The sequence below is a fragment of the Arachis hypogaea genome, chromosome 18 (assembly GCF_003086295.3).
Source record: "Arachis hypogaea cultivar Tifrunner chromosome 18, arahy.Tifrunner.gnm2.J5K5, whole genome shotgun sequence".
NCBI classification, from domain to species: domain Eukaryota; kingdom Viridiplantae; phylum Streptophyta; class Magnoliopsida; order Fabales; family Fabaceae; genus Arachis; species Arachis hypogaea.
This window is the reverse complement of record NC_092053.1, coordinates 128606716-128631627: the sequence shown is the minus strand read 5'-3', so window position 1 is coordinate 128631627 and position 24912 is coordinate 128606716. Positions and strand designations below refer to the sequence as shown.

Here is a 24912-nt window from a genome sequence, read left to right as displayed (position 1 = left end):
GGTTTAAACTTTGTGGTATGTTTCTCAAAATTCATGTTTGGGTTAATAGCAATGCTGCATGTGAAACATGCATTTGAGAAATGAATGATTTTCTTGCTACTTGTGCTTAAAGAGAAAAAGGAGTTTCAATAATTTTTAGTTTATTTTTTTATATATAAATGACAAAGAAAGGCTCAATTCAAGAAAAAAATTTACATAACATTAGCCCCCAAAAAAAAAAAGTTTTACAGCTGCAGTTATATACCTAAGATTTTACGATAATTAACTTAAGCAAACATACATTCACTTGAACTTTCCATAAACTCTTGAAGCTAATGTTAATGGAAATAGAAAGTCTTGAGATTGTAGAAAATAGAAGAAATACATGAGAAAGTTAGTACAACTATTTTTCCCATTTCAAGAGAGTACAAATTCATTGCTATGAAATGCCTCTCATAGTCAGAACTAAGAACCAAACAAGCCCTCAAATATGTATTCATTCATTGGATTTGTTTATGCTTAAAAGAAAAAAGAATGAACCAATAATTCTACATTGCCAATCACCAAATGACTAACACAAAAATTAAAATGTCGACTAGATGCCGCATATTTTACAGTCAAAGTTTTCTCAATCTACACCTACAAATGAATCTTAGTTCCTAGAGGGTAAAAAAAAAAAAAAAAGAGAAAATTTAACATCAAAAGCTCAATTACCTAAGTTATCCAGGAAGCTTTGCAACTCCCTCAAGCCTTCGGCGGAGAAGCTCCTGTGCACTCTCGAGCGCGGCACCACCAAGTTAGGCGGAGGTTGTTGCTGGAAGCAAATTACAACAGCAGATAAATTGTCTCCACTCTTTCTTTTCAAAGCCTCATCAACCAAATCCTTGCTACACATGGTGGGGTCATTATGTTCCTGAAGCCTGCGGCGAGCAAAGTCTACTGCATTCTGGCTCCTAAATACATCCCAAATCCCGTCGCAACCAATTATGAGGAATTCATCCTCGGCGGTGAGTTTTGTACTCATAAACTCAGGTTCTGCGCTGAGTGGTCCCCCGCCTCGGCTTTTCATCCCTTCCACGTGCCAATCGCCAATAGCACGAGCAACATTGAGTTGTCCATTAAGATATCCATCATAGACATACCCCCCAGATGCCTCAATACGCTTCTTCTCTTTCATGCACACAGGTTTATGATCTCTTGACATTTCAATTGCTTTTCCACGCCGACACAGCACAGCTCGGCAATCTCCAGCATTTGCTACCACCAGTTGCCTGCAATCAGAAACTATAATCAACATGCAGATTATCAAAGCCATGTAGTATGTCATGTCATTTTCTCGTTCGGTGTTGGAGCTCATTAATGATTTAATTAGTTACCTATTATAGCAACTCTATTAGCATGACCGAGATGTATAGTTAGATCATTTATTTACCATTTATTTACCATAGTTAGATTACTCATCTCAATCTAGTTAGTCCAACCTGTATAGTTAGTTAGAATAACAATTTTGTTGGTCTCTTGTATATAAGGCAATTCTTTGTATAGTGCAGAGTGTGATTTGCCAATTGCCATACTAACAGAAAATCTTCAGCTCTATTTTCCATATTCTCTCCTCTCTTTCTTCTTTTTTCTTCCTTCGCACATACTCACCAGCTCACAGATGCCAAGTTTCAACATGCTATAATGGATAACTAATTAAATCATTAATGAGCTCCAACATTCAGAGAAGGAAAAGCATAGAAAAATAACAAAGGGCCAACTTTTGAGACAGGTTACAATGCCCCCTGAAGCTCCATTGGACCCAAATGATTTCAAACACACTGAAGACCTAAGAAGTAAAGAATAATAAATAAAATGCATTTGGCACTATAGTGCTCTTAAACTTATTTTCTCAAATGTATGTTGAGATTGTTTAGTATCAAAAACCTAACCTTCCAATAACAAGAGCAGCCAACGCCGTAGTGCCAGATGCAAGGGTAGCATCCACAGAGCAGGCTTCTGCGAAGGCATTGTCAGTTTGCAGAAATGCTGAAGCAATTATCCTCTCAATATCACTTGGGAAATCATCATCTTGAACAATGAACTTTGGTAAATGGTGGCAAGCAAAATCAGCAGCATGCTTTCCACCATGTCCATCAAATACCTGATCCGTCATTAGACACACAATGTCATAAGACATGTTTTAAAAGAAAAGCAGGCAACATACACAAATTTCCTTCTACTCGTTAGCTACTCCATGGACAACAACGGTGTGTATAATGTCTTTACATACATTGATCTAGAACAAAGGCAAAGAAACAATACTACCAGAAAAGATTAGCATGTACATTAATATTATATAAAACTTTGAAAATTACGTCAAGAGACAAGTGGAACATACAAGAAGAGAGAAATAAAAGTGAGACATAATGATTATTTTATTCTTTTATTTCAAAAATCATCCATCTATTCACATAATAGTTTGTTCTCCAATAAGTGGAAGAGTAGATCAGTACCCCATAGAAAGCACTAGGTCCGTCTATATGGTTCTTGAGTGCATTCTCTTGCATAAAATTGTCAACGCAAACATAAACATCTTCCATACTTGACCGGAACCCCATATTACCACATCCTCCAGAACGAAGCTTTGGAAGGAAATCAGATTGACAATCTTCAGTGGCACGCTCCGGTTCAACGGATACATCAGAAAGTTTTGTCATCATCTGCTAAGTTTGTCACCAGAAAACAATTATCCAAATTCTAAAGTGTTAAAAAAATTCAAGAAAAAACTAACTTTTAAATGTAGAATTAAACTTGAATTGAACTCCAGAAATTAACACCATTGACAATAGCCAATTACCAACTATCATCCAATAAACTAACTTCACAAAGGTAAACTAAATGGCACAAGTAGGTTATCACACTTTGAGGCACCCATCTATGTAGATAAATAAATGTCTACCTCTTCTTGGTCACTAAAACAAAAGAAAAACAAGCAATTGATTCCTAAAGAGGAACAAACTGAAATCTTTTCCATAGGTTTTTTTTGTTTTATAATGCATACGTTACCTCAACTTAATAGAAGACAAACAATAATTCTCCTTAGCCACAACTTTGAAAAACTCTTAACAGTGTTGCTTTCCCAAAATGACAAATAAAATTTTATTTGAATATTAAAAAAAATACGTTTAAATATATATAAACACAACTTATATAAAGAAATTAATAATTCATGTACCAACAAACAAAAGGACGAAACAACACCATTTCTGTAACCTAGCAGCACTAAGGTTCAACAGCATAAGCACAATAAATACACTTTCCTAATTAATTTTTTCATTTAAAAAAAAAAGGAAGAATTAAAATTATAACTTACAAGAGAAGGATGGCGAACAAGGGGTTTCTTGTTGTGATGGCATTGGCGAAAGGCAGAGGCAGCAGAAGAAGGTGGATTCGGAGGTCGACCATCAATGGGGCTCTTACTTTCACCACAATTGAACCCTTCAATTTCCTCCATTTTCACATAGCCTCGCCCCCCAAAAGTAAAATTATAAAATATAAGCTGAGAAATAGAAAATAGGGTTCGACCCAGATCAGAAAACGCTATTGGGTAGCTTGAACGAGGGTCAAAATTAGGTATTTTTTTTGTTTTAGGGTGATTTTGTTCGTTGCAACGAGATTAACACATAGGAGTTGTATAAAACAAAATGTGAATGGTTAGAGAGAGAGAGAGAGAAGAATAGGATTTGTGGAGGGAGAAAGAGAGAGATAGAGATTCACCGTCGTAGCTGAACGCGGTGGTCGGTGGTGGTTGTTAGGTGGGTTTTAACTTTGAAGTTTCCCAAATTTGCGTGTGCGGTGGCAGGTTCGTAACGACGTCGTTTCTTGTAACGTCACGGAAGATGTTTTGGGGGCTTTGTTTCTTTTAAACGGCACCGTGCATTTTAACCGGAGCTACGTTCTATTCTAACACGTCGTCCATTCATGAGATGATGCACCACATGCTGAAGCCAATTTTTGTTTATGGGAAATGCTAGTTTTGCTTCCAATTTAATTTAAATGGTAAATATTATTTAGTTATTATAAACTACATATAAAATTATTAACATGAACAACGGGCCTTAAAATTAGTCCAATTTAAATAAAATACACTACACTCTAAATTACTCACCTAAATTTTAATATTAGAATAACAATCCGCACACCAAGTGAATTAAACATTTGATATACCCATTGTTCACATTGTTTAATATTTTCATTGTCTACCTGAAAATACTAATCAATGTGAATAATAGATTTATCGGATGTTCAATTCACTAGGTGTGCGGATAGTTATCCTAATATTAAGATTTAGGTGGATAATTTGGAGGTGTAGTGTGTTTTTTACTTTATTGAACCAATTTTAGAACTCATTGTTCATATTCTTAACAAAAGCCAAAGTCCAAACAAAAAACATTCCACTCTATTTATCTGCGACAACCTTAGCCTCTCACTTTCCACCTTTCTCTCCTTTTGTTGTAGCCACTTCACTCCCCTTTCCCTATCGCGCAGTCACCAACGCACCTCATCGCCGCTGCCGCCGTTTGAAGAAGCATCATGCCGCACTGCCATTGCACTTTTTTCTCCAACGTGTCGCACCGTCCTTGTGCTCCTTACAACCGACACCGTCGCTGCACCTACTTCTTCCTTACATCGTGTCTCCTGCTCTCGATGTCGCCACTGCACCTTCTTCTCCCATGTGTCGCGCCGCCCTTGTTCTCCCTGCAAGCGACGTTGCCGCTGCGCGCCTTCTTCTCCCACCGAGACGTCGCACCATGTTCCGTTGCTGCTCCAATGCTGCACCTCTGTCCTTCCTTCTACGCCGCTGCATCGTGTCTTCGCCACTTCTATCGTGTGCTGCTTTGTTTCGTTCACCTAAATGGTATGATCCAAATAAACATCCACATTTTAGTGAAAAAAATCAAACAAATCAAGTGAAATACCAATAGTGTACCCAAATAAATATTCATTTTAGAATGAAAAGAATCATACACACACATAGTAAAATCAACATCCAACTTAGTTGATAAAAAATAAATAATGTGACAGCAGTTATGAGAACACCGGAATCGCGATATAGCAGTGGCGACCTAACGACAGAGGCCTAAATGGTAGGGGTGTTCAAATCCAAACCGATCCAAATTAAACCGCTCATCCAATTCGATCCAAACCAAAAACCGCACTAATTCGGATTTGATTGGATTCTATTTTTTGCAAACCGCTGGATTGGATCGGATTTCGGATCTACCTTTCATAACCGATCCAATCCAATCCAAACCGCACAATGGGCTATAATATTATTATTTTATTATTATATTTATAATTATACTTATAACATGTTCAATTTATTATATATTTTTTTATTATTTGTGTATTATTATTATTTAATAAATATTTTATGTTCAAAATGTTATTTATTTATTTATTTTAACTAACCTATAATTTTATTTCTATTATTATGTTATCGTTGGCTTTTTAAGATATTGTTAAGACTTGTTATGTCATTGTTGATTATTTAAAATTTGATGTTGAGACTTGTTATATGTATTTAATTTTTTTATTTAAAAAATTACAAATCCAAACCGATCCAAACCGCTTGTAATCGGATCGGATTGGATCGGATTTCCAAAAAAAATTCATCCAATCCAAACCGCACCGCACATAAATTAAGCGTTCGGATCGGATGACTTTTTCCCTTAAAATAGAACCAAACCGCACCGCAAACATCCCTACTAAATGGCAGATGATTAGAGGAGACGGGAGGATAGTGCGAAGAGATGGAAGATGACGTTATTTGAAAAAAAATATTCAAAAATAAAAAAAATTAAAATTATTATTAAATCTAATTAATTTAAAATTAATTTTTAAAATTAAAATTAATTTTTTTTAAACGTATTATTAGCCGTGCCGTAAAAAAAAAAAAACCTAAAAGAAAATTACATTAAAACTACTCTAACAAACGTTGTACCAATAGCTTAAGGCTGGGTTTGGTAAAGTTTTTTGAAGAGGTGCTTGTGCTTTTTAAAAGCACAAGTACCTCATTTTGCGTTTGGTAAATTAAAAAGCCCAAGTGCTAGTGCTTGCAGCTTTTAAAAGTTATGAGTGCTTTTGAAAGCACCTAAGAGGGAGCTTTTCAAAGTTGGCTTGTGCTTATCAAAATTTAAAAAAATCTAATATAATAAATATTCAAAATTACCATTATTAATTATTAACACTAGATTTTATTTGTTTTTTCACACATATTTTCTTCATTGTATTGCAATTGAAATATTCATATATTTCTAATTTCTCAACCTAACCTTCACAAATTCTAACACAATCTTCATATATTTTTTATTTTCCAACTTAATCTTCACAATTTCAACATAAATACATCTCTATCACGTATTAGCTATAAACTTCTATCTATTTATATTATTTTTTGTGAGTTGTTTTTGTATTTTCTAGTAGATATTTGTTTTTCTCTGTTCTTTAGAACGTGAAGAAGGAGACCTGATTTATGGAAACCAATCATAAAATTTTCGTACACCAACTTCATGAACATTAGTCAAAATTATAATAACAACATATATATATATATATACATATATAAATATAGATATATAATTTTACTTGAGATATGTGTCCCATTTTCTGTGATTTATAAAAGTGAGTCAATATATATAGATGAGTAATGGATGTATCAGTACTAACATTGGATTACATACAATTTTATTATTGACTATTGATAACTCTATTTATATTAATATAGAGAATAAATCAAATAAATATTTAAATTATTGGTCTCTAAAATTTAAAAAAAAAATTATTCTTCGTTATAAATATGTTTATTATAATTTTTTTAATTTTTAAAAACTATTTTACCAAATACAATTGTAGTGCTTGTGCTTGTTAAAAGCTATTTTTGATATGGTTTTACCAAACGCAAGTGCTGCAGCTTTTAAAAAGTTGTTTTTTAAAAGACAGGTTTCATAAATTACTTTCGAAAAATAAAAGTTTTACCAAACCAAGCCTAAGTAATATGAAGATAAATTATGAAAGCTATGATATCCAAATTGCAAACCAAGACCATGAATCGCCAATCTATCTCCAAAAGTGTGAGTTTTTCTGAATTCGTGATAAAGATCCAAACTGTTCAGTCTACTAAACCGTCTTTAATAGTCATCACTCTTGTCGAATGTAGCTCAATAGTATTTTGAAAATAAAGCTTTATTGTTACCATCGAGTCAACTTACAATGTTATATTGAAGATGCTTAAACTTAGGGTTAAATCCGGATCCCAAAAGAATACCCCATAATTCTGTTAAACTCACCGTTTAGATCAACTTCCTTAACTTTGAACCAAAGCAATTCAGGAATCTTCCTTCAATCTCTTAAAATTTCACTGCACACTGCGCTATCATCTTTATTGATAAAGCTATCAGAATATAGTTTGATCTACGAATAGTTAGAAAATAACCAAGGGATCTATTTTTTCATAATATTTCCTGCTTTGTTTTTCTGACCTGTGATACTTCTATCAGAGTCAGGAAGTAGTTTTTAGCCAGATGGACAATAAACTTGTGAATGTTATTTTCTTCTAGAGATCTATCCTCCTTGAAAATGTGCTTATTCAACTCGAATCAAAGAAAAGTTGGACTTAATAGAGAACTACTCATTGGTAATGGCTAACCAACCAAACAAAGTTTGCACCCGCTCCTGTTTTAGAGAGCTTAATAGATGGGAAAAAAAAATAGAATGATGTCCTCACTTAGCATCTCTGCAATGCGGTTATAATATCATGCCCATAATCATATTTACTTGGCAAGACCTTCACCCTACTCAGCGCTTTTTTATTATGAAAGTCAACCTCATCATATTAGTATTGTTCATCACCTGTTCAGGTCTAAAACCTAATTAAATATTTAATTTTATTAAAATACTACCTGACGTGTACCACGCAATAATCAGTTATGAACCGACCTTAAAGGTCGGAAACAAACAAAACAATAAACCTTATCTCCCAAAACCGTTACCCAAAACATATTACACTACTCAAACACGCCTCCATACATATCAAAAAGATACTACTAACTGCACTGACCAGGAATATTGGAACCTATGAAGTCCACTACCAACCCAAAAACGTCTATAAAACTAGACCCTCTAACTCATAAAAACTCAGGTTCTACACTTACTTCTGATTATTACTCTTTATTTGCTTATAACTCACACACTTACATGAGCGTCGGAATGCTTTGTGCAGATGCTCCTGCCGCCGTGTTTCAGAAGGTCGAGGCTAAGTCCGCACTCTTATATCTGGACGACGTTTAGCTCAACCGCGAATCCAGGTGCTCGACCAGAGGCTACTGACCTCGGCTCGTTCAGGATGAAACATCTGGCGCCCACCGTGGGGCCGGAAATCTAACCCCACTCTATTTCCACTTTCCACTTTATTTTCTTCTTCCACGCAGGGTTCATCAATCTTGTGACATGGCTGACAACGGAGTTCATCAACCCAGTCAGGCCGAACTCATGGCCCAGATGGCCGAACTGTAAGCGGAAGTCAAGAGACTAGCTGAGCTATCTACCCAGAGCAGCAAACAAGAGGAAGGCAATTCCAAAGGTTCAACCCAAGGCGGAGCCGATCTAATAGGTGTCAACCCCCCCCCCCCCAGGAGAAACTGACCTTGGACAACCCGTTTTCTGAGGAAATCACGAATTACCAAATGCCAAAGCATTTTACACTCCCTTCCTCTCTTGAGCCATATAAGGGGATTGGTGACCCCCGGGCTCACATAAAAAAATTTCAATCTATGATGTTTTTTAACGGGCCTAATAACGATCCTGTGTTTTGCAGAGCTTTCCTTACTTATCTTGACGGGGTTGCTCTGCTTTGGTTTTCGAAATTATCTGTAGGATCAATCGCTTCCTTCGAAGAACTGGCTAGGTCTTTCATCGACTACTTTGCAGCAGCTCGGATCTATGTACATGGATCGGACTATCTCAACACCATCTGCCAGGGTCCACAAGAGAGCTTAAAGGATTATATGACCAAGTTCACAGATGCCACCATGGAAATACCTGACCTAAACCCTGCCGTCCACCTACATGCCCTCAAAGCCGGTCTCAGACCCGGAAAATTCAGAGAAATAATCGCGGTTACCAAACCAAAAACACTGGACGAATTCCGGGAAAGAGCAGCAGGACAAATGGAGATCGAAGAACTCCGAGAGGCCGACAAAACCGAAAGGAGACCGAGAAAAGAGGATGACAGATCTTTCAGATCGGCGAACACTAAAAACCTCGGCAGACCATTCAAGCTCACCCCAAAATTCGACAACTACACCAGATTCAATACGAAGAGAGAAAAGATAATCAAAAAAATACTCAATGCCAAGATTATAAAACCACCAACCAGAGTAGGGAGCTACCAAGATCAGCGATTCGTCGACAAAAGCAAACACTGTGCCTTCCACCAGAAATATGGTCATACAACCGACGAATGCGTGATAGCCAAAGATCTCCTAAAAAGATTAGCACGGCAGGGCCTCTTCGATAAGTACATTGAGGGACGAAAACACAGGGAAAGCAACAAGGAAGAACGTCAGCAAACCTCGGCCAGCAAAGACACCAATAAATGGTCAAACAACAACCCACCCAAAGGCGTTATAAATTGCATATCAGGGGGATTCGCAGGAGGAGGCGAGACAATCTCATCACGAAAAAGAAGCTACCGTGCAATGCTAGCAATCGAAGGAACAACACCGCCAAACAACAAAAACACACCTGACCTGGAAATCACTTTCAACCAAGCTGACATATGCTCGGCCGCTCCTAACTCAGACGATCCGGTGGTAATCTCTGTCCAGACAGGCGATCTTTTGGTAAGAAAAGTCCTTTTGGACCCAGGTAGCAGTGCAGATGTCCTTTTTTACTCTACTTTTTCAAAAATGAATTTATCTGAAAAACTAATACAGCCCTCATCCGGAGAATTAGTAGGGTTCTCCGGTGAGAGAGTACCGATAAAGGGTTATCTATGGCTAAGGACAACGATGGGAGACAACCCGTTATCAAGAACCTTAGACATACAGTACCTAATAGTTGACTGCCCTAGTCCTTACAATATTATCCTCGGAAGGCCTGCTCTGAACATGTTCAGAGAAGTCATATCTACTTATCATTTATGTGTTAAATTTCAGGCACAAGACGGCAAGATAGCAACAATACACTCTGACCGTCAACAAGCTCGGAAATGCTATAATGCAAGCTTAAAGAGATCGGACACAAGCCAGAAACAAAGTGAAGTCCAATCAATACATGGCACGGAAGTTTTGTCCCTGGCCGAGCTTGATCCTCGAGGAGACGCCCAGGAAAGACCTCAACCAGCAGATGAGCTACATAAGATCCAACTAACCCAAGCCCCGGGACAGGTAACTTACATCGGCCAAGCACTAGAGGGACAACAAAGATCGGAGCTGATAAAATTATTACAAGACAACGCTGATCTATTCGCCTGGACCCCGACAGATATGCCCGGTATTAGCCCAGACATCATCTGCCACAAACTGGCCACGAACAAGAAAAGCCGACCTATATCCCAGAAGAAGAGAAACCTCGGTGCGAAGAAATCAAAAGCGGCCTTAGAAGAAACAGAGAAGCTCCTTAAAGCCAACTTCATCAAAGAAATCCGCTTCACCACGTGGCTCTCAAACGTGGTAATGGTAAGAAAAAACTCAGGTAAATGGCGCATGTGCGTCGACTTTACAGATTTAAACAAAGCATGCCCCAAAGATGCTTACCCTTTGTCATGCATCGATAAACTCGTAGACAACGCTTCGGGTTTCAAAAGCTTGAGCTTCATGGATGCATACTCTGGCTACAACTAGATTCTAATGCATCCAGAAGACCAAAGAAAGACAGCATTTATAACTGAGCATGGTAATTTCTGTTATAGAGTTATGCCATTTGGCCTAAAGAATGCAGGTGCAACCTACCAGCGACTGATGGACAAAGTATTCCGGCACCAAATAGATCGGAACATTGAAATTTATGTAGACGATATGGTAGCCAAGACCACCAAAGATCGGACACACTGCGACGACCTCAAAGAAATATTCGAACAGATCCGATCATACAATATGAGACTCAACCCGGAAAAATGCGCCTTTGGAGTCCAAGGAGGCAAATTCCTCGGATTTATGCCAACCTCTCGAGGAATTGAAGCAAACCCTGAGAAAGGTAAAGCAATACTCAACATGGCAAGCCCCAAAACGATAAAAGAAGTACAACAATTAGCAGGAAGGGTAGCCGCACTCTCTCAATTCTTGCCAGCAGTATCAAGACGGTCACACCTATTCTTCCAGACGATCTTAAAGAATAAAAAATTCCAGTGGACCCCAGAGTGCGAGAAGGCGTTCGCCGAGCTTAAAACCATCTTATCATCACCACCCGTACTATAAAGACCTGAAGTTGGTAAACCTCTATATTTATATTTGTCTATCTCCAATCACTCTATAAGCTCGGCTCTTGTCATTGAGACAGGAAGGACACAACAGCCAGTATACTTCGTCAGCAGAGTCATACAACCAACGGAACAAAGGTACCCGAGGATAGAACAGCTAGCCCTGGCACTCGTGGTCACAGCAAGAAGACTAAGACACTATTTCCAAAGCCACACAATAATAGTAAGGGCAAATCACCCATTAAGGCAAATATTGACGAAACCAGAGCTGGCAGGATGCCTGACCAAATGGTCAATTGAGCTCTCAGAGTTCGACATTCAGTTTCAGCCCAGGTCGGCCCTCAAAGCACAAGTTCTCGCCGATTTCATCACGGAACTAACGCCTGACGAGCACAATAAAACATGGGAGTTGCATGTGGACGGAGCGTCAAGCCGAGAAGGAAGTGGTGCCGGCATAATCTTGAAAGAGGGAAATGAGGTGGTAGCCGAACAAGCCCTCCAATTCCACTTCTCGGCAAGCAACAATCAGGCCGAGTATGAAGCCATCATAGCAGGACTCAAGATCGCCCTAAGCCACCAAGTGCAGAGCCTAACAGCACATTGCGACTCCCTCCTGGTGGTCCAACAAATCCGAGGAGAATTCCAGGTAAAAAATCCTTTGCTAGAACAATACTGGCTCCTAGCAAAGGATCTAATTTCAAATTTTAGTTCTTTTACTATATTGCATGTGCATAGAGAACAAAATGTCAGGGCAGACATACTATCCAAGCTCGCCGCCACCAGGGCGGGTACACAAACATCAGCATTATCACAACGTACACTTACAAAACCCATCATTGAACTATTATATATAGAAAACATTAACCACCTCCATGATTGGAGAAAACTTTTTCTTGAGTACATATACACAGGTATCATACCCAGTGACGAGCTCAACCCCCAACAGTTCAGGCGTAAAGCAAGCTTCTACACAAAGATAGCAGGAGAGCTATACAGACGTGGTTTCTCACAACTACTACTAAGATGCTTAAACAAAGATGAAGCCAGAGAGGTAATGGACGAAGTTCACGAAGGTGTATGTGGAAACCACATAGGAGGATGAGCTCTCGCTGCAAAAATAGTCCAAACAGGATACTACTGGCCGACCATGAAAAGAGATTGCATAGCAAAAGTCAAAACATGTGACAAATGCCAAAAACATGAAACCATCTCAACAAAGCCGGCCGAGGTATTACACAGCATGGAGGTAAGCTGGCATTTCCACAGATGGGGACTTGATATCCTCGACCCATTTCTAACAGCCCCAGGACAGGTAAAATTCCTTTTGGTATCCATAGACTACTTTTCAAAATGGATAGAAGCACAACCCTTAGCAAAGATAACAGCCGAAAAGGTACGATCTTTTATATGGAAAAATATAATATGCCGTTTTGGAATACCAAAGGAAATAATATCAGACAATGGTAGACAGTTCAGAGACAATAAGCTCGGTTTGTTCCTAAGAAATTTTAATATACAGCATCGTTTTAGCTCGGTCGAACACCCACAAACTAATGGGCAAGCCGAAGCTGCTAACCGAGTTGTGTTGCAGGCAATAAAAAGGAAGCTCGACAATACAAAAGGAGAATGGGCCGAGCTCATACCAGAAGTATTGTGGAGTTACAACACCACAGTACATAACACTACGGTCGAAACACCCTTCAAGTTAGTCTATGGCTCAGAAGCACTAATCCCTGTTGAGGTCGGGGTACCGACATTAAGAGCCGAGCTATACAACGAACAACAAAACATCAGCGCCAGAAATGCCGAGCTTGACCTAGCCGAAGAAGACAGGGAAATCGTCGCCATCAAACAAAGAGCCCAGAAAAGAATGGCAGAAAGAAAACACAATAAGAGAGTAGTACCGAGGACATTCATGGAAGGCGACCTAGTGCTCAGATGAACAGAGGAGGCCAGACGACCTCCAGCACATGGCAAGCTCGCCGCAAATTGGGAAGGCCCTTTCCGAGTAACAAAAGTACTCGGCATGGGGGCCTATCAACTTCAAACGTTACCAGGAAACTGGAATATATCTTCACTCAAAATGTATAGATCATAGTTTGTACAAATTAGCGAATGAAGGTACTCTTTTTCCCCCTTAGAGCTTTTTTCCCAAAGGAAGGGTTTTGCCTAAGGAGGGTTTTCATGAGGCCGGACGCCCAATATATTCAAATAAACGTGACAAATTTTTTCAAACAGAATCTAACAATGTCAAAACAAGATAACAAAACAAAGCATATGCTATAGACAATCACAAACAAAACATTGTCAACTTGGCCCAACGTCGGCCAAAACCATACAAAATTCGAAAATAAATATGACCAAAGCTCGGTCATCCAAACCAAAACAGTAAATAAAGTCATAAGTACATGTCCAAACTACACAGAGCAAAACAAACTAAGAAGAGGGAACATTTTCATCATGCTCCTCCACAGTGCCGTCCACAACTAATTTTCCACCAACCACTATCTTGGTCATGTCAAGCTTGTCACAATCAAACTCTAGGGCTAACAAAGCAATCTGACTCACAGCACGATCAAAGCCATAAGAAAACATTTCCATCCCAGCTTCCTCCAGCTCATGGACACGAGAAGTAAGCCGACCTTTAGCTACATCATGCTCCTTAACTTCAGCCTGCAACAAACGAATTTGATCTCTCAAGCGAACCACCTCGTCTTCAGCTTTCTTTGCCTTAGCCACAGCGCTAGTAACAGCATCATCCTTCTCCTTCACAGCCTTCTCCAAATCAACGATCCGAGTTCCATATGACTTCTCCAAGGAAGAAACCTTGTCCACAGCCTCTTGTTGCTCGGTGCCAATAAGCTCGGCAGTCCGACCAACACAAAATAGACGAGAAGCAACAACCTACAAACACACTTATAAAGTAAGAATGAAACTATAACAGATCGAAAGGATACATAACGAAAGTAAAGGTACCTGAACAAATTTACCAAGCGCCTCCATACCAACCCGACGAGTCATAAGCATGTCCCCAGGATACTGCGAGGCCCTATCAGAAAGCTCCGCAAAGTTAAACTGCTTGCTCCAAAGGGAATGTGAACTAGATCCAACAATAAAGCCATGGAGCTTCTTCTGCCAATCAAAGGCAAGTCCACCACCACCTACAGCCTCTTGATCACCCTCTGAAATAACCTCTAAGGAGGTATCATCCCTCTTCCTCTTAAACGAAGACGCAGGATGAGCAACAGACGAGAAGGCCTGCTCTCTAGCATCCTTCCGATCACCAGAGCCACTAACCCCCTTTTCTTTTTTCTTATTTAAGAAAGACTGCAACTTGTTCGGGTCTAGCAAAGGAACTCGGCCACCTGCAAGAAACTATCATTAGGAAAGCTCGGCAAATGACCAGCACAAAACATAAAATACCAAAAGCATTACCTATATGCGCCCTCAAACCCTCACTATCACCCAAATCATACAAGCGCAAAATATCAGGAATGGACATAAATTCCCCAGCAGCAACACTTTCAACGAGAAAATTCATCACAAACTCCTCCTCCTCACTCCGTTCGGAAGCCTCAAGGATTTGGCTCGGCTCAGAACACCAGTAAAGGGGAAACTTCTCACTAAGTTCATCATCCAAATAAAAGGGATATTCAAACTCGGACGAACGAACCTTGACAAAAAGAGACTTGAAATTCTTAAAGGAAGACTTGTACAGAAGAAACAAGGACCGACCCGGGAAACTACTAAGACAGACCCACAAACCCTTACGAACTCCCTTAGCCTGAAAAAGCGAGAAGAACAAAGACAACGAACAGGAAAAGGAGAGATAATCCATCAAACATTGGAAGGCACGAAGGAGCGCCCAGGAATTTGGGTGTAACTGTGACGGAGCACAGTTAAGTTGAGTAAGGACGTCACACTCAAAAGAAGAAAAAGAAAACTTCACACCAATCTCAACCATGCATGGAGTATACATATAGAAATACTCCCAGTCGCCCCTTCTCTCACAAACCCTATCACTACTAGAACAGGGCTGAAGCTCAACGACAACACCAGAACCACCCTTAACAAAATCCATACCCCTCAACTCAGAAAGGGATTCGACACTGACAAAAGAAGAAGAATGGGTCTTTACATCATCTTGGACCCAGTGATATGGGTCATCTTCCCTAACCTCAACAGCTTTCAATTTCTCTTTTAGTTTCTCTCCCGCCATGAAAAAACACACGAAAAGCAAACAGTCAAAGAAAAGTCAAGAAACACTAACCTTTCGAAGACATAGTGAAAATAAAACGGAGAGAAGAGGGAGCAACGCAGCGTAATTTCCAAAACAGAGAATGACTATTATTGCAAGCCCACTATTGAAGTGGGTAAGTTAATTCACAACCACTAAGGAACATGGGAAACCCAAAAGACAATAAAAAGCAATAAAGGCGACACGACTTGCGAAGAACACAAATAAACCCTTTTTCAATTTTTTTTTCAAAATAGAAACAATATTTAGCCACGTATGAAAGACAAGAAAGCTCGCCTACCGATCTATACAGAACGCTAGACGACCTGGGGGGCTATGACATGTACCACGCAATAATCAGTTATGAACCGACCTTAAAGGTCGGAAACAAACAAAACAATAAACCTTATCTCCCAAAACCGTTACCCAAAACATATTACACTACTCAAACACGCCTCCATACATATCAAAAAGATACTACTAACTGCACTGACCAGGAATATCGGAACCTATGAAGTCCACTACCAACCCAAAAACGTCTATAAAACTAGACCCTCTAACTCATAAAAACTCAGGTTCTACACTTACTTCTGATTATTACTCTTTATTTGCTTATAACTCACACACTTACTTGAGCGTCGGAGTGCTTTGTGTAGGTGCTCCCGCCGCCGTGTTTTAGAAGGCCAAGGCTAAGTCCGCACTCTTATACCTGGACGACGTTTAGCTCAACCGCGAATCCAGGTGCTCGACCGGAGGCTACTGACCTCGGCTCGTTCAGGACGAAACACTACCTAATATTTAATGTTTTTTAAAATGAGTCTTTTTTTTCTTGTTATTCATTTTTTGCAGATCGAATCTCTTCTTCTTTACCACCATAATAAAAACTGGCACTAGTAGCAATTTTTCCTAGCATGCCGAGCATGTCATCAGAAACCCCACGAACACAACTGTCAGAACCTGGATCGAGACTATTCCTCACTCCTGCCCACCCGCCCCCTGAGATTTGTGACTTCTTCGCATCTTCATTGTTGTCGACATCTTGTGGTGTTCTCAGAGGAGGAGGTTTTCTTCATTGAAGGAGGAGAAGCTTAGGTTTGGATGGAGGATCAAATTGTGGGTAAGAACAAAGAGTGACGACTGGATTCGGGTGAGCTTTAATCAAATAAAAAAGCAATCTTGGTTGTTGGATCTTCTTTTCACTGGCGGCTCCAATACGAAGATATTCTTATCAGAGGCTCCTCCTCAGCATCAAATGAAAGTGCTCCTTTTTCAGAAACCTGAAATTGATGGTGAGCCACACAAAAGATCAATGAAAAGACATATAAGAGATCAACTATAAGCTAATAGAATAAATCTAGCCATAAATAAAAAAAGTCGAGTTAATAATCAAAATTGTCCCTCAAAGATACCTCGATCTCCATTTTTGTCCTCGAAAGATAAAATTAATCGAATTTGCCCCCCAAAAGATACCCAACCTAGTTACGTACTTACGTTCGTCCTTCCGTCATCTCCTTTGCTAAGTTGGCAAATATTCGCTGACGTGTGTCGTTAACTGTCAGCGTGGCATACAATTAAAACGATGCAGTTTTGATACAATGCTCTCCTACCGTTGAAACGTCATCGTTTAGTCTCCAGCTTCTAGGCCACGTTAGCCATGTCTGAGTTGCGAACCTTGTAACCAAGAGCAGCGGGGAGCTCGTCCATGCTTCCGCCGCCGGAGCTTGGATCGTGGTCTTCCTCCCACATCTTGGCCTTCCTGCTCGACATTGACGAGCATTCGCCTTTGGCCACGCTGTTGCTGCCGCTACCTTGCTGGCCGTAGCTGGAGCCAGTTTCATTGTGGTCCCTCTTGATCTCTGTGATTGCAACAAGAGAAAGGGAGAATCCAAATATGATGGGAATAGAGATAGGATTAGAATTGGGGTTCCAATCGGGTCACACAGCAGTGGGAGAATTGAGGGAAGGGGGAAGAAGAAGGAGAATCGGGTCACGTCAGCCATGTCTAAGTTGCGAACCTTGTCACCAAGAGCAGCGAGGAGCTCATCCATGCCGCCGTCGCTGGAGCTTGGGTCGTGGTCTTCCTCTCACATCTTGGCCTTCCCGCTCGACATTAACGAGCATTCACCTTTGGCCATGTTGCTGCTGCTACCTTGCTGGCTGTAGCTGGAGCCAGCTTCACTGTGATCCCTCTTGATCTCTTTGATTGCAATAAGAGAAAGGAAGAATCCGAAAATGATGGGAATGGAGATAGGATTAGAATTGGGGTTCCAATCGGGTCACACAGCAGTGGGAGAATGGAGGGAAGGAGGAAGGAGAAGGAGGTTATGAGGTTTGAAAATTGGTATGAGCCGTGAGAGAAGAGAAGAAAATGGGTTGAAAATTGAAAAGGGGATAGGGTTTATCTACTCAAGGACTAATTTGACTTGATATAAAAGACTTATCTTGTCAGCAACAACAGGGTACAATTTGGCGTCTGCCACGCTGGCAGTTAACGACACACGTCAGCGAACGTTTGTCAACTCAGCGAAGGAGATGACGGAAGGATGAACATGACTAGGTTGGGTATCTTTCAGGAACAAATTCGATTAATTTTATCTTTCAGGGACGAAAATGGAGATCGAGGTATCTTTCAGGGACAATTTTGACTATTAACTCAAAAAAAGTCAGTAAGTAATCTTGCATTTTTCTTAACGCAATATATTTATTGAAACTTATGGTTGAGTAGGGAATAATGAAAAATCATTCTAATGAATAAATACATCTTTGATTGAACTGTGTTAATTAAAGTGAGTGAGTGAAAGATTGGTGATGAACTTTTTTTTTATTAATGATTGATTAGTGTTGAAGATACATTCATGAAAATAGTTATAACTCCTTTTAAAGAGTTAATTAATGATAATAATTGAACCTATTTAACAAGAATAAACATATATAGATCATTTAGCACTATGCCAGTTTTGCCTATAACCATTTTAAATATGGCATATATTATCCTATTTTATGCAATTTAATTCATTTCACTCTCTCAATAAATTATGATCTCTCTGCTAAGTCAACTGTATTGAGAATCAATCCTTAACCAACATAGAATCTGCCAACTCTTATTGGAGTGGGCCCAAAACCCACTAACATAAAAAAAACATCCCAACTTAATCCTAATCTAAGCAGTTGCGCCACACCCCCCTCTCCGTCTCCTCTCCCATCTCCCTCACAGTGCCCACAAATCCTAGACAACTACACCACCGCCCCCTCCCGGTTCTGACGAGCGTCCCCCCGCGACAAGACGCCGGAGAAGACAACCAGAACTATCAACAAAGATAGCCTCGCGTGCCGTCAACCTTCGCACAACTGCACCGATAGCCTCGACCCGAGCATCCATCCACTACAAGACGCTGGCAACGACAACCCGAGTCACCATGCAAGGAAGACGACGTTACCCATCCCGCAAATCATTCCAAGTGGTCCGTCGCTGTGCCGCGCACCAACATATCGGCATGGCCGCAACCAGCACCATCTCCAAGACGTGTCGTACAGGTTCTTTCCCTTCTATTGTCGTGTCTTCTGACAACTGTGTCTTTTTTGGAGGTGTCTTTTTTGGAGGCGTTTTTTTTTATGCGCTTGTGTCTTTTGTGGTTATAGAGGTGTTTTCGGTGATATGGTGTCGGTGCAAATACCATGATGGCGACAACACCTAAAGAGGGGTGGGTTGCGATCATGGGTCTAAGAAGAAGACAGACGCTGATCACAGTGACCTTGTGGGCGGTTACTCAACACAATTTTTATTATTCAAATTTCTCATTAATATCATTTTTTAAAATTTAAATTTATTAAAATAATTTAAAATTATTAACTGTTAATTGAGTTGTCAAAAGCTGACAAATTGACTGTTGGTATCCAATACTTTTCCATTGAAAAGTTAAAAGATGATATTTTATATGTATTGTAAATGTCGTCGCCCTATCTAATGGAATTAATCTAAGGGTAATATATTATGTTTATCTATTCTTATCCGAGGCCCTAATTTGAAATGCTATCAATAGTAATAGATAAAACGCAATATGTAAAAGACTAAAGGATGCATCGAAGAGCTTGTATTCACTCATTCGTTTTGTTTGCATGTTAAAGGTAAAATTATTGTGAAATTAATAAAAAAAGATAATACAAAAAAAATCTTAAAAAAAGTATTTATAACTCAAAATCTGCTCATATTATATGAAAAAAATGTTAGCACTGTGGTTAGGATAAGGATGAAGAAAAATATGATTTTACTAGAGTTGAGTAAAAAAAATTATATTAAAAATTTGTATATTTTTTGAAGTAGTTGTGATAAATATAATATGTGCTTATATAATAATAAAATTGTCATATTTTTTTTTAAAAAGTTAATTAATGAGAAAATAGAATCTCCTTTTTAAATTTTGCTTATAAAAAATTTACGAGTTAGTTTAAACTTACAAAATAGCTCAAATATGACGAAGATAGTATATATTAGTTCAAATAAATAATATATATACATATATATTAAGTCAAACTATTATTGAGTTCAAACTATCTCATAAATACAGATTCAATAATCAAATTTATGAGTTAGTCAAACTCATCAAAATAAAAGTGTTAAAGTAATTTTAATTTTATAATGGAGTAAAATTTTTTTTATATATGTAAGTTGAATTTATATTTACGATTAAAGTAAAAAAAAAAGTTACAATGTTCATAAGTTATACTATTCATTAATAGTATTATTGTTATTTTGTTATTATTAGCTGACAATTATATTATTAGTTAGTACAAATTATTATTATTATTATTATTATTAAGTCAAACCTATAACATAAAAAAAATTGATTAGACTAAAGTTGCTAAAGCATATTTTATATTTTATAGCAGAGTAAGGTATGTTTATATTAGGACAATTTACTATAATAAATAAACTGACATCCAATTTTATCATATTACACAAAATACAAAACAAATACCAAAATGCATTTTTTTTATAATCTATGTAAACCGCAACAGGGTCCTGCTCTTGCTCTAATAATCCACTTAGAGAATTGGCGATTTTATCTACTCAAAAAGTGAAAAATGATGGTTCATATATATATAATTGGTATGTACTGAACCATAATTATCCGGTTGCTTTACAGAAAAGATCATAAATAACTTATGTCATGTAGTGATGCAGAACTCAGAGTAATAATGGGGTGGGTAGGGCGGGTTTTTACTCTATCTGATTCTGTTTCACTCTACAAATCTACAATAATCTGTATAGAACTCGTTTTATTCTTATTCATAGATAGTAAAAAGTTGAACCTTAATCCGTTTTCACGAGTATTCACTATGTTCCTATAATTATTAAAATCCAACAAATAAAATTAAATTTTAAAATTTATATAACTGTCATTACATGCATAATATAAATTAAAGTAAAAATTTAAATATGATACAATATTATTAATCATTTTACTAATTATTTTATATATATTACATATATTATATATATTGAAATTATATATATTTATATACATTATATATATACCGCAGTAAATAGAAGCGAGTATTATCTAAATCCGACTGCGTCCCACCCCGCCAAGAACCCGCCCCAAATGGATAGGGGTAGAGTGGGTATCCCCAGATTTGGATAGTGTTCCCATCCTTATATAAATTGCTTATAACATTAATATATGAAAAAGTTTAGATGACTAAATTTTTTAGTTAATAATTTTAAATTTGCTCCCTTTTTTACATAAAAGAAAGCGAATAAGAGCCCTAAATGGCAATAATTCTTCAACAAGGAGGCAGATCTGGAGGTGGAGGAAGTAATTTTTCATCGCATCCGTTTCCACAATGAACACAGTTTCCATTTCCCAAGTCAGGTGCCGTTCTAGATGGCAATGCACAAACCAAACTCCTAAATTCATCAACAGAAGTGTTCAAGCAACAATTAGTTTCAATTCTCAACATAGGTGTAGAAAAAATAAAAATAGATAAGAGCAATTAAAATTGAATTGTGTTTCATATACATATTTTGTTTCATAAATTGAATTAACTTGCTAATTGATACTCTTTTTTTTAAACTATTAGATAGCACATAGAATCCAAACTAATTGCTTAGCAAGGCAAAACGATGGGTTTTTTTTTAAAAAATAAATTGATTATTTACTCATATATGCTTTTATAAAATTATTTATATTTTTTCTATTATTACACCACTAACGAAATACATGTAATATAACTTTTGAAGTTATTACTATCAATTAAATAGTAATAAAAAAAGAAAAAAAATATAGATATTTTTAAATACATATGAGTAAATAATCAATCTATTTTATTTATTTAACAAAAAATCCTAAATCATGAAACTAATAAAATCATTTCACATTAAACTAAAATGTTATTTCATGAAACATACCTGGGTTACCAGCTCTGTAAATTATGGTAGCCCAACCATTTATAGGCACAAGAACTGTGTTCCTAAGAGGAGGGTCAATTAGATTGTATGTCTTTGTATCCTCATTTTCATCAAAATTTCCAAATCCACGTCCAACAACGTAGAAGCCAGTTCAATGTATATGCATAGGATGATCTATCCCAGCAACCAAGTTTGTCCCTTGAAACACAATTTCCACTGTTGAATCATACTCTATAACTCTAGCCATGGTTCTTCTCTTTGGTATCTCTAGTATCAATGGCAAACACTCTGCAGTGAAGTTGAATACCAAAGGAGGAAAACTAGGAAAATTATTACTGTAGACACCATTTAAGTAGTAATAATATGCATCCAAGATGGAAATGTTTGGTAACTCAGGATATGTTGTTCATGCTAGCTGCTAAACGTGTTCCATTTGGCCCTTCACATGTTTGTGAATATGTCTGACCTTCAGGGCATGGGAATGTGTTGATAGAAATAGTGCTAATGATACGAGTTGTGATTATTGTTGGGACTTTATGAGGGTATGTCGGTTTGCCTCTAAGGCTTCCTAAGAAATCAAAAGCTGCATTTGTGTCATTGTAGTAAGGAAGACAAGGTAATGGAGGAGATGAAGCGTTAACACGCGCATCACGTTTCTAAAGCACTCCTTTACCATTATAAACGACTCTTATTCTTCTTCCTCGATGAAAACCACAACTGTCATTTTTTTCCGCGTTTTTTTTCCTCTTCTTTTTCCTTCTTCTTCTCCTTTTTTTCTTTGTGTTTTTCCTCCTTTTTCTTCGCGTGTTTCATCTTCATCGTCGTGTTTCTCCTCTTTTTCTTTTGATTTTGTAACATTATATATTTTTTTTCTTTGTTTGATTTTTTTCTCTCAAAAAAATTATGAGAATATGAAATAAGAAGATGAAGAAGAAGAAACAGCAGAAGAGAAGGAGGAGGAAGATAAAGAGTTCTGAATTATGCAGAACTTATCAGAATAAAAATACACCTAAATATCTTTGTTTTATACCCAAATTTGCTGCAAATACAGAAATGAGTTATGCTACGTGTACACTAAAATCAGCCACCAAAGTATACTAGAATACAAATATACATTGAAAATAAATTAAAGCACACATGTATTTATACATAAATACATTGGTGGCTAATTTTAGTGGCTGATTTTAGTGTACAAATAGCATTTTTATACAGAAAAATATTTCCTCTAATGCTGCATTTTTTTCTTCTTCTTTTCCTTATTTCTTTCTTTCTTTTAGTTAAATGAATGTAAGTTCATCATCTTCTAAGTAATTTTGCAGCATTATGTGTTTCTTCTTCTTCTTTGTTTGATTTTTTTTGTTTTTATTCTTGTTAAGAGAGTAAAACAAAAGAAACTTGAGAAGGTAAAACAAAAAGAAAAAGATGAATAAGAAAAAAAGAAGAAGAAGATGGTGATGATGATGATGATGAAAAAAAAAGAAGCAGCAGCAGAAGATGAGGAGAATGAAGAAGAAGAGTTCTGAATTATGCAGAACTTATCAGAATAAAAATACACCCAAATATATTCGTTTTACACCCAAATATTTTCATATTACACCCAAATATCTTCGTTTTACACCCAAATTTGCTGCAAATACAGAAAAATATTTTCTTTAATGTTACATTTTTTTCTTCTGAATTGAACCACACCTCAACCACTTGATTGGACTCAAAACAATAAATATTTTTTCGATTTTCCTACTTCAAATCCAGCCGAGGGATTTGTCTTCTCAGTCGAAGATATTTTCAATTTCCATTTTTTCTTTATGCTACATGTAATCAATTGATTCTTAATTTCGTTTCCCTTTTTATTTGTGCTACGAACTCTTGTAGAAAAACCTACAACCTTCGCATAATCCTTGTAGAATTTTGCAGCATCTTTAAGGGTGTTAAAGGTCATCCCAATTTTGGATACAAACTGCTCATCAACACCATAAATTTGCTGCAAAATACACCCAAAATATACTATATTAGAACAAGTATAAACTATAGAATGCAAATACAACTATAAAACTATTATAAAAAATAATAAAAATCAGATTCATGAATTATCAATAAACAGAAACTAAAACAATTCAACTAAAACAATAAGACAATTCACCCTCAATGAGATGAAAAGTCATAAACTGTAAATACATCCAAACATTCCTGAAATACACCCAAATATTCTTGATTTACACCCCTGATATAAAATGCAGAAAATTCATCAGAATTAGTACATTAGATTCAATTCAAACAAGGAACAATGAACAGCAAATTTCACAGACAAGGTTCACCCATTATTCAGCTACACAATCATAAACTACTAACTGGATTTAAATTTAGATTCAATTATTAATTGGAATTAAACCACAACTCAGGAACTTCATTGAATTCAAATTCAAAATCTATTTCGCTCTGGTTCAGCTGATAATCTAAAGTTGAATCATCCATTATCTTCAAAACGATTTCAGAACTTGATTTTAAAAACAATGAAAAATGAAAAAACGAAGAAAGAGAACAGAGAGAAAAACTTACGTAAACAGCAAAGGAAAAGGAAGAGAGAAACGCACGAAAGAGATCGAAGAGAGAAGGTAAGAAAACGCAGAAGGAATTCAAAAAAGGAAACAAAATCCTTTCGAAAAAGAAAGTTATAGATTCGCGCGTTGATTGATTGGAAAATCTGTTAAGGAGGCGTGATAAAATTGTGAAAGAATAGGAAAAGTAAAGAAAAGAACTTTTATTGATTGTTGATTGATTGAATTGTACTGAAGTGTGTTGTAAACTATGAGGGTAAAACCAAATATA

The 24912-nt window shown here is 37.3% G+C and overlaps 2 protein-coding genes and 1 pseudogene across 5 annotated transcripts; 1 reads left to right on the top strand and 2 right to left on the bottom strand.

Annotated features, from left to right (window-relative positions):
- Positions 1–458: 458 nt before the first annotated feature.
- LOC112771935 (probable protein phosphatase 2C 22) lies at positions 459–3952 on the bottom strand. Of its 4 annotated transcripts, none has more exons than XM_072224514.1 (5): positions 3739–3952; positions 3335–3520; positions 2475–2681; positions 1911–2122; positions 459–1250 (listed from the first exon to the last, which is right to left on the bottom strand). In XM_072224514.1, the coding sequence occupies exons 2-5, from the start codon at positions 3473–3475 to the stop codon at positions 686–688; spliced, it is 1125 nt and encodes a 374-aa protein (XP_072080615.1). In that variant the 5' UTR covers positions 3476–3520; positions 3739–3952; the 3' UTR covers positions 459–685. The 4 variants fall into 4 exon arrangements, with proteins under 4 accessions (XP_072080615.1, XP_025672580.1, XP_025672581.1 ...); XM_025816795.2 differs by having other exon boundaries at positions 2475–2684; positions 3739–3928; XM_025816796.3 differs by having other exon boundaries at positions 3335–3892.
- Positions 3953–8469: 4517 nt separating this feature from the next.
- On the top strand, positions 8470–12542 carry LOC140181484 (uncharacterized). The gene is made up of 5 exons (XM_072225095.1): positions 8470–8531; positions 8837–10700; positions 10866–11429; positions 11521–11578; positions 11707–12542. Exons 1-5 carry the CDS (start codon positions 8470–8472, stop codon positions 12540–12542), a joined length of 3384 nt encoding a protein of 1127 aa, XP_072081196.1.
- Positions 12543–21461: 8919 nt separating this feature from the next.
- Positions 21462–24558, bottom strand: LOC112770516 (laccase-15-like; annotated as a pseudogene).
- Between the last annotated feature and the right edge of the window lie 354 nt (positions 24559–24912).

What these genes read in the sequence shown, in the direction of transcription:
- LOC112771935 (XM_025816795.2), bottom strand. Translation starts at nt 3,475, where the DNA reads ATGGAGGAAATTGAAGGGTTCAATTGTGGTGAAAGTAAGAGCCCCATT. An exon ending in TTGTTCGCCATCCTTCTCTT is followed by an intron (nt 2,685 to 3,334) that starts GTAAGTTATAAT and finishes TGACAAACTTAG; the next exon opens with CAGATGATGACAAAACTTTC. An exon ending in GCTGCTCTTGTTATTGGAAG is followed by an intron (nt 1,251 to 1,910) that starts GTTAGGTTTTTG and finishes TTCTGATTGCAG; the next exon opens with GCAACTGGTGGTAGCAAATG.
- LOC140181484 (XM_072225095.1), top strand. Translation starts at nt 8,470, where the DNA reads ATGGCTGACAACGGAGTTCATCAACCCAGTCAGGCCGAACTCATGGCC. An exon ending in GGCTCTCAAACGTGGTAATG is followed by an intron (nt 10,701 to 10,865) that starts GTAAGAAAAAAC and finishes GGCTACAACTAG; the next exon opens with ATTCTAATGCATCCAGAAGA. An exon ending in CCATCTTATCATCACCACCC is followed by an intron (nt 11,430 to 11,520) that starts GTACTATAAAGA and finishes TCATTGAGACAG; the next exon opens with GAAGGACACAACAGCCAGTA.